The sequence below is a fragment of the Molothrus ater genome, chromosome 20, assembly GCF_012460135.2.
Source record: "Molothrus ater isolate BHLD 08-10-18 breed brown headed cowbird chromosome 20, BPBGC_Mater_1.1, whole genome shotgun sequence".
NCBI classification, from domain to species: Eukaryota; Metazoa; Chordata; class Aves; order Passeriformes; family Icteridae; genus Molothrus; species Molothrus ater.
Window position 1 is genome coordinate 6,533,514 of NC_050497.2, and position 16,136 is coordinate 6,549,649.

At 42.0% G+C, this 16,136-nt stretch overlaps 1 protein-coding gene across 21 annotated transcripts in view; it reads right to left on the reverse strand.

The window, feature by feature from the left end:
* The window catches only part of FNBP1 (formin binding protein 1), a 93,173-nt gene that overhangs the window by 57,583 nt on the left and 19,454 nt on the right, over positions 1-16,136 (reverse strand). For all 21 annotated transcript variants that reach the window (XM_036394247.1, XM_036394262.2, XM_036394261.2 and 18 more), the window contains exons 2-3: positions 6,222-6,337; positions 1,593-1,649 (exon numbers count right to left, since the gene is read on the reverse strand). In XM_036394247.1, coding sequence (XP_036250140.1) covers positions 1,593-1,649; positions 6,222-6,337 — 173 coding nt within the window. The remainder of the gene's footprint in view (positions 1-1,592; positions 1,650-6,221; positions 6,338-16,136) is intronic.

Genomic DNA, 16,136 nt, shown 5'->3' on the forward strand with positions numbered 1-16,136 from the left:
ACAGAAGACACTAAAAACAGGACTAAAAGGGACTAAAAACGTTACAAGCAGAAATATTCACAGTCAAGATGTGAAATGAGAGAAATCCCAGTTGAAAAAAAATCCCAAGATATAAAAGGCACAGAACTAGAGACTGACAATGAGCTTGAAAAAGCTGATTTTCAGCCAGGTTGTCTCCAAGCAGCATCTGAGGCACCCAAAGGTCACATGACAAATCCCCAGACATTGTTTTGAGACATGAAGTAACCACACTGAGGTGAAGACTGTATTTATAAAGGGCAAAGGATGCTCAGGATCTTATGTGCCACATCACATAGAATCTTTCAACTCCAATATCCTTTTTCAGCAATGAAGGATGTGCCAAAACCCATTGTAGTAAATTCAAAATACCCATTTATGGTAGAGCTATCCAAAGGCAGATTTATTCCTAATCTTGGGTACAGACCAAAACAGCCACTGTGCTGGTAACATAATCTTCCTTGTGTAAATATCAATATCTCAGGAAACAATGGCATAAATAACTGATTCCCAAACAATGTTCCTAAACATAAATTAAAAAGCAAGCAAAAAGCTTGTTATCTCTGTTACACAAGCCACTGGAGTAGCTGTAGAGAGCAGCTTGGAGGGCTGACCCAAAAAATCTGTATTAATATCATCATCCAATTGGAGCCATATCCAAACTCTTTTGAAACATGTCAAATTTCAAGGTCAAGGGTTTGAGGCTGCTGCTGGGCTCTCCAGAGGCAGAGCAGCCTCCTGGAGCACCAGGCTGAGGGTCAGCCCCTGCCATGCCTTCCCTCAGAGCTGCATTACAAAACCCTGACGCTGAGAAACTCAGGGGTCACAGTGCTCTAAGGGGAAAGGTTCTCACTCTTATTTAGAGCCTGCTGGGAAGCTCATCTTCTAGAAAATTCTCCTTTATTCTCCCCAAGGGCAGGCGTGTTCTTAGGGACCTGTGGTGTCTCATCTCCTGGACTTTGTTGCTCTGCCTGTGAGCACAGCATCAATCCCCTGCCATGGGGACAGGTCTGAGCAGGGGAATCACAAGCAGACAGGTGAGGCTGTGCCACATCCTTCAACAGCAGCAAGCCCCAGGACACTGGGAGTACAACCCTGATCCTCCCCCCTGCTCTCCAGGAGCCACTGTGGTGTTAGAACATTACTCCTTTTGTAAGTTACTAATCTGTGTTGTCAGCCTGTTTGAGTCATTTAATACTTACACAGAGTGCTTGAGTTTCATGCTAAAATTAACAACTGCTTCTGCTCCTGCTGAAAGCAGATATGAATTTGGTTGTTCACTTCAGAGAACCAGGATCAGTCTGGCTTGAAGTTTTTAAGGCACATTAAAAAACAAATGAAACCAAAACCCCAACCCAGGCATCCAGAAACTGCAACATAAGGGAACTAAGTAGTTACAGGGCAAATCCACTCCTTAGTATCTACCCCACAAGCCTGTTTCTGCATCTGTGGTGTCTGTATTCTTACCCTTGACATTAAAACCTTGGGTTTACAAGCCAAATCCTAGGTGATGACCCAAACTTTGCCATTCCTTCATCAATGTATGCTCACCCAGCAGGGGATCATGAACATACCTGTATTCTTCCTCCTCTTTGGAGTTCTTCTTGGGTTGGTATTTCTTTGAAAGATTCCTAAAATTAAAAATAAAGAGACATAAAATAAAATTTTAAAATATCCTTTGAAGCTTACTGATGATCTGTAGGTGCACACACATTCTGTGAGGCTGTAGTTTTTATCTGCAGTGAGCAGACACCTCTCCTGAAGCATGACTATCATCAGGCTTTGATTGTGCTGTAGTGACACTCACAATGGGCTGCACACTGCTTCAGTCTCTATCTACAACAAAGCAGCAGATTCTGAGCCCAAGATGTTGCTAAATTAAGGTCATGAAGTTGATACAGCTGGGTTCTGGTTCTGCTGATGCACTGATCTCCTTCACCTGATCTAGGGGAGAGGTTCTTTTAGAGCAGGAGTCAGCCCAGGAAAGGGAGATCTGAAGCAGCAGATGACACTCTTGGCCAGGCAGGTTTGCCTGCATTTAGCAGGATGATTAGAAGGCAAAAAAAACCTTCACAAAGCTGTGGGAAGCTGAACTGAGATAGCAAAAGGGGGTTCATTTTGTGATTATCAACTAATGCTGGGGGAAGTGTGACATTTGATTATCCTAATTAGCACAGATGATTGTATCTCATTATCCCCCAGCCAACTACTGATTTAATTTTAAAACACCAATATGCTCTTGGAGTGATTGTATCTTAAATAAGAAACCTGAAGCTTGCTGTGAGCACATCTGACAGTGACTGGATGGTTTTCATTGCCCCACAAGCCTCTCATCAGCAGCAAACCCAGGGATTTGGGAAGGTGTGCTGCCCACCTGGCCCTGAGTGCACCTTGCTGGTGTCAGGACCAGGATGCACATTGCACTGCAGCACAGCACAGAGCTGAGCAATTTTAAGGATGTTTCAGTGCTCCTCTGTCCTAAACTGAGCCCCATTACTCTGTTCTCTCTGGCAGCCTCTCACCCTGCTGGGAAAGGGAAGCCATTTGGTTTAGTTTTACAAGGTTGTTTCAGTGACGAAGAGCAGCACACAGGGAGTATTGATGGAATCATTGTCCGAAGGAGGACTGAGTTTTATCAACTTATCCATGCCAAACTCTTTGGAGAAGTCCCAGAATACATCAAGTTGTAAAGAAACTGCTTTTTCAGAGGTGTAACCCATTCCCTGCTGATGCTGGTTTTGCTGCTGACTTGGGGACAGCAGGGCCTCCCATCTCACATTTCTTATTCCTTTTGTTCTCCTTGAGGAATTAAGGAGCATCTGCCCCAGCAGAGAAGTAGCCAGAACGCTGGCAGATTTGCACAGACAAACATGTGTTCCTCAAAATTTAAGTATCTTGACTGGAAGGGATCCAAATGAGTATCTCCCTCTCAGTCTGTGCCTTCTCTCCAAGAATATGCTCTGAAAAATTAACTTCTCTAGTTCTGCAGCTTCCACCAACCACCAGAATGGGAAGGGTTCTGCAAACTGTTCTGCATGATGAAAATAAATTTTACAGCACCCCTTGTATGCCATGGGAATGCCTCCTTCCATGCACCAGCTTGAAGGGGAAAGGAAAAACCACAAGAAAAAAAGCACAGAAGGCTACAGTAATAAGGCATTTTCACACAGTCAAACTCCATCTCCCTGTACTGTCAAGCTGCCCAATTAATTCTGACACACACAGCAACTGGCTTCCTGTGAATCTTTAAAGGTGCAGAAATGCTACAGAGCTGAGGGGGGGGGGAAAAATCCACAGTCTGCTTTCACAGACAAAAACCACTTACCAAGGATTAGCATCTGGGTTAAACACTTCATTATCTTCTGTGCAATTTACACAACACACAAATGGAGTCTATATATTGAAGTTCTCTAATTATTTTTTGCTGTTTTCAAAAATCAGATGTAGGTTTAACCAGGTACACACAAAAACCCCCACAAGTGCCAGTGAATCCACAAGTCCTGCCCAGCCACCAGCACTGCCCAGGAAGCAGTGACAGTGACACCTTCAGTGCCAACAATGATTACAGAGGGAGCTGACACATAACAAAAGCAGCTCTGGAAAGATTCTCTGCCACTCTGAGCACCCATCTCCATGAGTGTTTCTATTTGCCTTTCATTCTGCCTCATTTTTTCTGCCTTTCCAACTTGTTTCTCTGCTCCCATATTTCAACTTGGGTGACAAATGTGAGAGAAAGATGTCAGACATCAGGGGTTCTGATTCTCAGATTATCCTGACACCTGAAGCATTTTTTCCAACACATTTTCCTTGAGGCCATCCATCCATCCATCATCACATTAGGCAAGGGTTCTGACACCCTTTGTGATGCTCTGAGTGCATGTGCTGCAAGGGAAGTGACAAGGACACAGCAGCTCAGCACTGGGAGCACAGCATCCAGCACATCTGTGTCCCATGGAAGTTAAAATACCTAAAAGAAGCATTCTACCATAGTTCCTACATTCCAGCCTAGCTTAATGATTCAATAAATACAATGCAAAACAATTAAGAAAATAACCAAGTCAGATCTGGACTCCCAAACCAGGCTAATTGTAAATGGGATGTAAGTCTAACCAAAAAATATTAAATATACATCTGCAGAATTATAAAGAAATGTCTTTCAATCGAAGAAAATTTAACTTCAATAGATGACCAGGCTGAGATGTAGATAGATAGAGAGGAGCAATAGCTAGTTAGGTAACCCAGGGATGGAACAGAAAGTACAAGTTGTACAGAAGGAAATAAATTTCAGCAGCTTTACTTACGCTACAAACAAAATTGAGTTACATCCACAGGAGTACCTGGAGTTAACCTGCCTCTTTTTAATAACATTTTCTGCATGTTATGACACGCAGTGATGTGATGCAGCCCTTTTACACCAAATTGATGTGGTACAAAAAAGGTTTGCACCAGGCTTAAGGACCCTTATTAAATAAAAGCAGATACATGATTTATTTTTCTTTTTTAATGTCCAGCACTGTTTTACCTCAACACATGACAAGTCTCCTTTTTTTGTTTTTTTCTTTTATACTTTTTAGGTGTCTGCAAGCAACCCTGTGTTTAAGAGCTCCTTGGGGACAGATGTATTTGTCCATAAACCATAAAAATACAGAGAGGCAGGAAACAAATAGACCATGGTTTTTGGGAAGTCTAGAACAGAAGAAGAAATAAAGCTCAGGAATTCATAGTTTCTACATAGCCACAGGTAAAACAATCTTTCACTTTTGTTTATATGTTGTTTGGGTGTTTATTTTAATAATTAAGCTCTTTATACCTGGAATTTGTCATCCTGAATACCCCAGTGAGTCTAGTGCAAGATTGTTCCTAAGAGAGGCCAGCTCACCCAGATACTCTGCTGGGCTTTCCCAGTCCAGTCACACTCTCTTTGTTCCAGCTCATTTTGCCTCTGTAATTCACCCTCTGCTCCTCTCCATAGGATGTGAGCAATTTGTTCCTGCACGAGTCATTTTCTATTTCCTGCTTGTCTGCAGCAGAAACCCTGGGGAACCCTCCTGGCATTCCCCTGGGAGAGCACACAACCATCAAGGCAGGGATTTATCTACAACCAGCTCCTCATGAATCACAGGCCATTGTGCATCTCCACTCCACTCAAACACAAGCAAATTCTGGGTGAGGTTTTTTTTTTTTAATAGAAACTCTGTTAAATACACAGATCAACTGAAACCTCAGATCCCATAACTTTAAAAGCCAATAATAATGGAAAGAGTTCTCAAGATTTATTATCACCATGCAAATAAAAGGTGAGTTAACTGGAGGGGTTAGGAATAATTAATCCTGCTCTCCCCCTCCCAGTTAATACCAGCACTGGTCACCAGTGGCTGCCAACAATGTTCAGCAGGACCCCCCTGTGTGCTTTACTCCCTTCTCACCCCGATCAATTCTCAGTTTTTTCTACCTCACTGGGAAAAGCAAGGTGATATCTGCTCCTGTGGGAGGGTTCTTAGCACCTCTTCCCCAGGACCTGACCTCAAGGAAGAATTTTTCTGTGTCTGATTCACACATTCTCATCTCCGACTACAATCAAACCAGACATGGACATGTAGAAAGTACCCAGCAGCAATTATTTGAGATAAATTGACAAAAATCTCTGCTCTGAGAGACAGAGATCAGGAGACACCTCAAAAGATCATAAAACTGTAATTCAAATCTCAGGCTGTAACCTTCTTAACTACATAGTAAAAATTACCAAGGGCTGGGGCTGACTTTCTGACCTGTAATTCCTCCCCATGCACATTCAACAAAGGCCTGTCTTAGTAAAAGAAAACCTAAACTTCTCCTAACAAATGATCATTATTCCATTGAATCCTTAAACCCTTCAGCATTTTTGCATAGCAGCCCCAATTTCATGGAAAACATTACAGTGCTGTCCTCGAAGCCTGAGCCATTCATCATGCATAAACTGTGAGTAAGCCCTAGTGTGCTGCTCAGCCACCTCAACAACCTCTCTTTGTGCAAAACATATGATTACTAGCAGATATAATACAACAGGATCTTAAATTAACTTTTACTTTCCAATCTCTAAATTAAAGTTATTTTCTGAAAGCCATTATTATAAACAAAATCACCACTGACACAGCAAAATTCAAGTTGATTACAGGCTCTGAAGAGATGCAACTCAAAGTCCAGAATTTTACTTATCAACTTACCTAAGCTGCTTTGCATAGCTGAGTTCAATCTCTGTCCTTTCTTTTACAAACTTGATGTACTTTTCCAGAACATCAATACCCCACTGCGTGTGTTTTTCTAAGTTGTCAAACTGGTCCTGTAATGAATAAAAATTAAAAAAAAAAAAAAGTTTAGTCTCATTGAACACAGAGACAACTTAAAATTAATTTACAAAGGCAGTATCACCATACAGAAAGTGTTGATAATATTTTCCATTACCAGTTAGATACTTTTATAGTGAGACAGGTTTTTAACAACAGAAATCTGTATTTTAACATGAGCCCAATTCAGTAACACTCTTCATTACTCATTGCTGAATCAGTTTCATTCCAGAAATACTGGCAATTCTATTAAATACCATCTTCTAATATAAATATATAAATGTAGGATAATAAATAGAAACTCATGACAGTATTTTGTTTTACTCTGAAAAAGTAACAGAAGTTCCACTAATTTGGAATCTACTCCTAATTAATAATTCAGATTTTCATATGAAAATGGTAGATTTAAACTCCAGCTTTTCTAGTGCTATGCATTTAAAATGTTATTCAGAACAGTAAATCTTTTTTCAGAGCAGACTTCAATTCCTTTGTAGCCTGTTTGCTCTAAAGCAGATGACATGATGCCCCCCAAAATGACATAAGCTGTGTTTTCTGAAAGTTTTCTTGTCCACCTCCATTTAGATACAGATACTGCTTTGTTCTTCAAATATTGTTGCCCTCAAAAACGGTCACACATGTTTTCAATGAAATCAAGAACATTCCACAAGTCAGTCTGGGATTTGCAAATGCCAAGAGAAATTAAGCAACTCTAAATCCAAATTAATTATCCAAGCCAGTTTATTACTATCTGCAGATTTCAATTTTAATCACCTTATTTTTCAAAATTTGGTTACTTCAACAGCACTCAAATTCCACAATCCATTCCACACAGCTTTGCAGAAGTTACTGTTTCTACAATACTTGAAATATAATTTTTAAACTGTAATACATTGAATATTTATTCTGACAGACATACACTGTAAAATAAACAAGGGCTTTAATATCAGCCTAACTTATTTGGCATCAGGTTCCATTATGGTTTACAAAGAAAATAGAGAGTAAGTTTGTACAATCTACAAATTAGATTGACCATGTTTTCCACAAAACTACCCACAGCCTTAGATTTGGGTGGGATGCTGAGCTGCCACTACCAAAGATTCTGATACAAGTGATGCTTCTCTGCATCAAAAGATTTGGCCCTTTGACTCAGTGTGCAGAGCTATCACTGAGATACAAAAGCCAGACAAGCCCACTCCATTTAGACACAGAGCAGAAAAATAACTGAAAGCTACAACAAAGCCTGGTTTGTGAATATGGTGCTTTTATCCAAGACCACTTTCAGCACATCTGGCTGTGACAGAGTTACACTGGTGGCAGGAGGGACTCTGCCAGCCTTGAACAGTCATGGACACAGGAGCTAATAAAGAAAATAACCTGCTTAACTGTAATAGGAAGGGAAGAAATAGGAACCATGTAAAGAAGACAAAATCTGCAAAACACCATCAAGAAGGGAGTTAAATCAGCAGGAAAGGCTCATGGAATGGGACACACTGGGTTTGTGCATTGGGTGTTTGCTCTGCTTTAGCATTGGGTACTATTTCAAACCAAGTCAGCCAAACCAGACTAGGTTTCAACTTATGTCAGTTTTAGTCAATTAAAGAGGCACTGAAGGCAGAAGAAACAGCAAAAGGTAATGGTACAAAGTTAGAAAAATAGTAAAGAACCTTAAGTGCTCCAGGACTAAGTGTTCCAGAAGCTACAAGAAAGTGTTTGAGAGCAACTGGAGTACAAAAATTCAAACTACACAAAATAAAATTCTTACTTCCAGCAAATCACCCTTGAACCAGTGTAGCATCAGTCACTCAGAAAGAGGATGTGTGCATTCTGCAGAAAGGGAATACACAAACTAAAAATGTACACATTTGGCTATATACAAATCTCAATTTCAGGCAGTTTCATCGCTGGAGAGAAGGCAAAATCAGGGGTAGCAATGGTCCTCCTCCTGCCAGGGGGCTCAGCCCAGCCTGGAGTCTGATGCCAGCACAGAGAAGCACCTTCTGCTCTGCTTCAAATATACAACCTCTCCATCTCTGGGATTATGCAGGAATCAGGGGAGTAATGCAAACATGGCCTTTTGAAGGTTTCTGATAAAGAGGTCTTCTAGCTCTCCCACACCCTACTCTTCCTTAATTTACATTCTTTAACATAAACACATGCATATAAAATAAATACCCCATGGGGAAGTCCATTAGTCACAGGTTTACATGGATTCACACACTCCTGATTTAGAAAAGGGAAATCTCGGGGAGGGAAATTCACCCTGCAATCCCTGTAAGCAAATTTAACCACCCTTCTTGGTACAAATGTGATCTGATAAACCAGCTTATTATCCTATTGTGACCCCATAGAAAGAGGAAAGGTCAAGGTTTCCCAGAGGAAAGAATGCCTTTCAAGGAGATCCTGCCCTTCAAGGTAATCCAGATTTCAAGACAGAGCGGGTTCACCCTCAAAAGGCGACCCTGGTGGTGGCTTATCCAAAACTCCCACCCGCAGCCCACCCTGAATCAATTCTCAGAGCATCATTTAGATCAGAGTTTGAATAAAAACCCAGAAATGGCTCCAGAGGGACCTGCTGGACTGTTTCTAAGGCCTCACTAGGCCAAGTTGGTGAAATAAAACTCCCTGAGGAGCAGTGTAAGAGGAGCACACGGTGGTGCAGCTGTCAGACACATCAACCAGGGGAAGATGCCGAATTTCTATTTATAAAGTGAGATGAGGCGCTTGCCCTGTGCCAAGCTCTAGGCAGAACCACCTCAAAAGTACAAGCACTGACCTCCACTATCAAGAGAGACAAGGGGAAGTTTAACTCTCTGCAAATTTGCTAAAGAGAAGAGTTTCTGTTCTTTTCTGGGCATGGAACAGTGCTGGCCCAAGTGCCATTTCACCAGCAGCCAACGCCCCACAGCAGTGTGTTACACTGGGGTCATGCATTCCATTGTCCCTTCCCTTTGCTGAGTGCCTTGAGGATGAAAAAAAAATCAGTAAAATTGGCAACACCATCACTGGCTGAGCATGAGATTCCAAAGGAAGGGCAGTGCAGCCACAGGGACACCACACAGATTGTCCTCCTCGCTCCATGCATCTGGAAGGACACTGAAGGTACACAAAGGCTCCGAGTTCATGAATCAAGGGATGACAGAGGACACAAAATGTGTCCAGCATAACCTTCAATTCATGGAATCCCAAAGTCCAGGGATACATGCAATCAATGCAAAATAGGACTTCTGAAGAAGAGATTTTTGAGAGCAGGTAATAATATCATGCCTTCAAATAATCAATATTGAAAACACTTTTTGGAAATGTATTTACTTTTCCTCAAAGTTCATTACAAAAATGCATTATCAATAGGAAACTAGAGTTTAAAACCCCCATCAATTATTCTGGAGTCTAATAAGAACACCACATGTTTTCAGCACAAATTGCACCAGCCCTGGCAGAGGTGGTTTAGCAGGTGAACTGTGCCACTGCAGCTCTGCAGGTTCAGTCATCAGCTGCAGGAGGGCTCAGGTGCCCCATGAGCTGCTGTTTCAGCTTTCAGTTTCAATACACAGACTCTCCTCTGTTCGTTTTTGCAGCATCCTCACCCTTCCAGTCAGGGAGAACATTAGGAAACAATAAACTCCACAGGGCTTTAGCATTCAAGAAAACAAGGCAAGAAATGTGATGCAATGTTCAGTAAGAATGCTCCCACATGGCCACAGTGAGGGAGAAACAAAAGGTCACACCACACCTGTTTTCTCAGAAAAAGAACCACCAAAACATTTTCTAGAAGAATTCCCTACTTTCCTCTGGCTCAGAGACTGGTTCACACCTAAGAGCATTTTTTGAGCAGAAATCCTGCACTGACTGTCAGCAGTCTGTCACAGGAGGCTCCCACCACAGCCTTCATGTTACTGTGTCCTTCCAACCTGCCAAATCTCATCTTCTCACAGTTTCAAGTGCCTGTGGTTATTGTGGTATCAGCTTACTAAAAAGAATAGACTTCTAATTGCCTGGCACAATCTGCATGTAATTAAACAACTTGTGGAACTGTAACTTAGCCCCTTCATCAGATTCCCCCTGCTTCCCAAAGCCAGCAACAGCACCCAGGTGATAGAGGAGCTGATCCACCTGACTCAGGTGGGAAAGCAGAGCCCCTGATGCCTAAAAAAAAACTGTTCAGAGCTTAATATATTCTTGAGCATGCACACAAAAACCGAAGCTCAAGAGGGAAGTAGAACTTTAGTTATTAACTTGAACAGGAATTTGACATCCAAGTACCCAGAATGCTTTGACTATTTTAACCCTAAGGCAAAGTGTGTTTCTAAATTCATTTTCTAACTTCATTTCTGTTCCCATTAATTCTCTCCTGGTGCTTTTACCACTGCCCAAATAACCTCCCATCCATGCATTCTTTGTGAAATTCAGTTGCATGCTTGTTACCCTGACAATGCTTAAAATGGAAATAGTGCTGCCCATTTGCTTTGCTCCATTTGAATGGTTGCTTTAAGCTGTCAAATCCCCTTCACTTCTCAACTGCCCTCCTGAAGTCACATTCCCCAGCTATGCAAAGTATTTTGGGAAGAGGAAAGTTGGCCATTAAGGGATAAAAAAAAGGCAAAAGAAAAACCTTCTTCCCATTTCTTGGCCATATAACATGGAGTACAACCAATTATTGAGCAATAAAGTGTTATTCATGAGGTCTTTGAAGATCAGCTCAGTGAGATATTCCTTCCTCTTTCTAGAAGGCTTCCATCTATTGCAAAATAGTTCAACACATGGTGTTCAGATCCAAAGATGGACCTTCTTCACTTTCCACCAAGGGGCTTCTCCAGCCTTATTGACTGAAATAAAGGGGATGCCCTCACTTTTCTCTTGAGCTACAGCCAGACAGACTCACCCTGCCCAGCTCCAACACAGCCAGGCCAGAAGGACTGGGGTTTCTACTGGGTTTCAGCTGTGAACAAAACTTTAGATTCTAGGAGAATTTACCAATTAATTCTGCAATTTAAATCTTCCTGTCAAACCTGCCCAGAGTAGACTGAGCTGGCAGCTTTTACTGTACCAGTATCCAGGCTAAACTGTCACTGTCACCCTTTCTGCTGCTGTCAGGGGTGACAGTGCAGAACTGTGAAATTAAGAATGCTAACATGGAGATGAATAATGAAGAAAGACTAGGATGAAAAGTCAGATGCTAATAGCAAATGAAAAGCCTTTATTTTTAGCATATGCCTCCTGTAATTCTCATGCAGCAATACAATAAAGACTCAGGATTATTGAATATTCAGAATATTTGAAGACTTTCTACTATCTCATTCCCCAGTGAGTTTGATTCTGTTTCCTCACAGGATTATTTGTTTACTTTCATTAATAACAAAAATAGTAATAGGGGAATTAATAGCTAATTTTTACCTCTGATCATACCTTCTCCTCCCATATCTTTTTTTTAAACACTCTCATTCACTTTCATAGGCAAAAAGGAATTAAAGTGAAGATCAAGAATACATTACAGTGTTCAATTTCTAAATTACTTTTTTAGATTCCATGGTTTAACAACTTCAAATTATAAAAATAATTAACGAGAGGATGAGCCCTTCACAGGCTCGGCTGAGTCCCATATGGCACTCCAGTGCTGGCAGAATTCAGGGGAATTCAGATCACAGATCCTCAGAGACCTACAATAAAGCTATATGCAAATGTTAACAGTCTCCAGGCAAATTAATAATGAAAGAAAATGCATAAAATACAGGCTACCACTGCAAGAGCCTTCCAGAAAACAGAGATGAGTAGAAAATACCAAAGCAATTCAGCATCTGTTGACTCAGCCACTACTGATGAGAATCAACTTCCCACACAAAACTTGTCAGCAAGTCAGTGAAACCCTCAGTTAATGACACTAAACAAATACCCCTGATTATATATGGAACACAGGACACCAACCTTTCCCTTCCTGCAGCAGAGACAAGGAGCACTCACAGAGGGATGGGGCAGGGACATCATCTCTGCCAGGTTCACACTCACACAGTGCTGTGGCTTCACTGGTTGTTTTCTGAACCTTCCATTCCTGCACACATCCGGTTCTTGCTAACAAAGCTATTTATGATCACGTGCATTTGTCATGCAGATCACCTCTTCAGCCACACACGCTTAATTTCATTGTACCCTTCAAGTATTAAATAAATTCCTCCCAACCTTTTCATCAGGATGCCTAAACAGGTATGATTTCTGCTTGAGCTGAATAATAAATAGCCCAAAGAAAAAAGCCATCTTACTTGCCCATCTCCATCTTCCTTTCATTGCCATCCCCTAAACACATTTTTCCATAAAGTCCCCAAGGTTAACTAGTCTATCCCTTCCATTCACCTGGGAACTTGATCTAGCTAGGAGACCACAAAAAGAAACATAAGATTCTTTGCTGCATCATTAGGAAACTGAATGTATTTCAAACCTGTGTGAAGGGGAATTGACAGAAAGCAAGAGTGGAAACAAACTATGTTTTAGGTTGAAATACCTTTTATGTTGCTAGATAAACTTGCCTCTACTATCCTGCCTGTTTCAGTAGATATTGTGAATAAAGCAGTTTCTGGGCCATATTTCAGCCTTGCAATGCTTAACCTCCTTCAGCATTTTGCTGAAGCTGAAAGCAAAATAAGTTCTAATACTTCTACCAGTTTTAATTTGGATAGAAAATAACATTGTCTCAGTATAATAGCAAGGCCCTTTGCACAGCCTTGTAATTGCTTCTGAGACCAACCACACTCATCCCCACCCCAAAAACCACCTTCCACAAACTCGAGTGACCCCTCCTGCTAATTAATCCAGGGAGCTGTCCCACAGGCAGGTTTTGGCCATACCTTAACCCTACCTGGATAAAAACCTGACTTTAATTCAAACAAGAAACGCTTCTGAGAAAAACTATGAGCAGCTGGCAGAAAGGCCAGCACCTGGAGAGCACCATGAATATTCCAGTTGCTCTGAGGCATGGCCAGTCCTGGGAGCACAACCAGATCATCAGGGCTGACAGGGAACCAGTTTGATTGCAACATTTCACTTCAAGATCCACCTACAGCAGAGCTGCACAGGAACATCCCCACTAATGAAAGGGGTGAGCTCTGTACTGGTGAAGGCTCAGCCTCATTGTAGAGAAGGTGCCCAACACACAGCACTGGGTTACAGAGCCCACAGCAGTGAAAGCAGCAAAGCCAACACCAAGCTCCCAAAGCAGGGCAGGGAGGGAGAGCGGCTCTCTGAGCAGCAACAGGTCAGCAAGAGGCCAGCTCTGCCTGCTGGAGAGGTCACTGGGAGTGCAGCCATGGTGACCCACTTGAACAAACACCTCTTATGGAAGCCCTGCAAAACCCAGCACGTGGCTCACGGGGAGAAGCTTCCCGGGGTGAGTACAACCGATGTCATCCGCTGCCAAGGCATTCACACACACACACACTCTCAGTGTCTCCTTCTCTCTGCTGACAGCCTAAGCTGTGAAGTGAAACTGCTCCTTTTGCAGCAGCCAGAAGGTTCTGAGTCAGAGGCCATAGAAGCAGTGGAGCTCCAGGAGCAGGTGATCCTGCAAGAAACCTCCTGGTCTTGCCCCCAGGGGCTGCTCTTACCACTGTAGCAAAAAGAGCCTTCCTCACCTGAGCCCAAAGCAAATGAAGCCCCAAACCCTCCACCATCCTCCCCATCCTGGGGTGAAACCAAACCTCCTCCCCCTACGCCTTCGTATCCTGTAGAGGATGTGGTAAAGCAGAACTTGTAGTTCCTCCATAGCAACAGGGCAAGTAACTGTGCTAACACAGCAGGCAGGAAGGAAGGTGAGACAGGGGATGTACCATCTGAGAGAGGATGTGGTTGCTGGTACTGCAGCAGCTCAGAAAGATGCTGAAAGAGGTAAGAGAACAGAGAGGAGTGATTAATTCAGGGGAGTGGGAAGGCAGGAGGATGTGATCAGCTCAGCTGCAGCAGGACAGAGCTGATGAGCAACAGGTGATGAAGAGAAGCAGCAACTGAGCCAAATAATGGATAGTGAGGGACAAATAAGACCACCCTTTGTTTTCTTGGAACAAGGGAGTTTTTGATGATAAATTATGCAGGTTACATGTCCTAGACTGCATGGACAGAAGTCCATCCATCATGGAGCAGGAGATGCTATTTTGGTTTTATTCAAACAGGTACCTGAAAAGGGCATACTGAGGCACCAGTGCTGTTATCTTTAGAAGGATCTCCCACTGATAATGTTGCATCTCTTGAAAAACGAAATGTGCTTCTTAGAGGTGTCACAGTTTCATGCTCTTGTGCTCTTGAAAATGAATTTTATAGCTCTCTTTGAATAAGGAAAAGGAAAAGCTCAAAAAACACCATTTCAATGTCCAAGGACACTTTTCATAGATGGCCATGATGCAGCAGCAATTCATTTCCTTCAAATAAATTCATACACTTTGAGGTTTGAGGCACTGCACGACTTTGCCACAATGAGAACCATCTGTCACGAGCCGCCCATTCAGAAAGGAACACTTCTTTTCAAACCTACAATTCTGCTTATAAAACACACTCAAGAAACCCCAGAACAAGACACAGTTTTGTTTCAAAATACATTATAATGTGCAAATTACAACCCAGGATGTAAGAAAGCTCTAAAAGTACAAGATAATAAGAGAGAAACCAACTAATGCCAGATGTTAAGTTGGACTATTTTTATTGAAGGACTGAGTGCATTTCAACCTTTTCATGCACTTGTTCAATTATTTAAATTGGATACAAACATGCACATGCTATTTCTTTTGGTGATTCTAGTGCAATTCGACTGATTTAAGTGAACTTATTTGTACTAGGTATGAGGATAAACAGCAAAGTCCAGACTTTAAAATCCAGACTCATTAGCTGAGCAAAGGCTCATAACTGCTAAAATCTACTGGGACCACAGAGATGATGCATCTCTACCATTAGAATTAATTAAACCCACAAATCTCATTAAAAAAGAAACAAAAAACAAGGAAACAAAACAAAGCAATGCTAGCCTCCTCCTTCTGCTCATCCTGGGGGAACAGGAATGGGATAAAGATTTGGTTTTTGCTGACAGTATCCAGAGCTGCAGCCTGAAAGCTGCAAGGACCCACAGGGATTCACTGTTCCGTGCATTATAAACAAGAACTTTGAAAATGAGCAGATCCTCCTGGTTTGTGGGGCTCTGCTGCTAGGAGGGTATAAATCATGAGCTGCAGCAGAGCTCCAGATCCGAGCTGCCTCCCCCAGGAGTTGCAGCCTGGTAACAATGCTAAATATACTGCTGCTGTTGTTCCAGGAAGGTTTTTCAGTTGACAAATGTTGCAACTTTTCACTGTTCCCCAGCACCATCCCACTTCCCCCATTTAATACACACCCATTCGTTTCTTCTGGAATTATTTGAACAAATGCAATTTTAGAACTAATTCCCAGTAAATCTTTTGCTGTCTGGCCACATCTTGGATTAACTGTTGACTGATTTTCATCCTCTTTTTTTTTCTCCCAGTCTGTGAAGCTCTCCCTTAATAATACCAGCTGTTAAAACAAAGATCAACAAGAGCTCTTGCCCACGGTTTCCCCTTTGGGCAGCTGTGTACTGATTATTAAAAATGAGCCATAGAGTGTTCCTGTTTATTGCATGGCATGGCTAACTACAATAGAAAGCCAAACAGGCCTGCTGATCCATTTAAAAGAACACACACAAAAAAGACAATTCTGCCCTCTTATCCAAAACCATACTGAATCACAACAGCAGAATCTTATCCACAAGAACAATACCTCAAACTGTAGTAGTCTGTGGGAATTTTTTTTTGT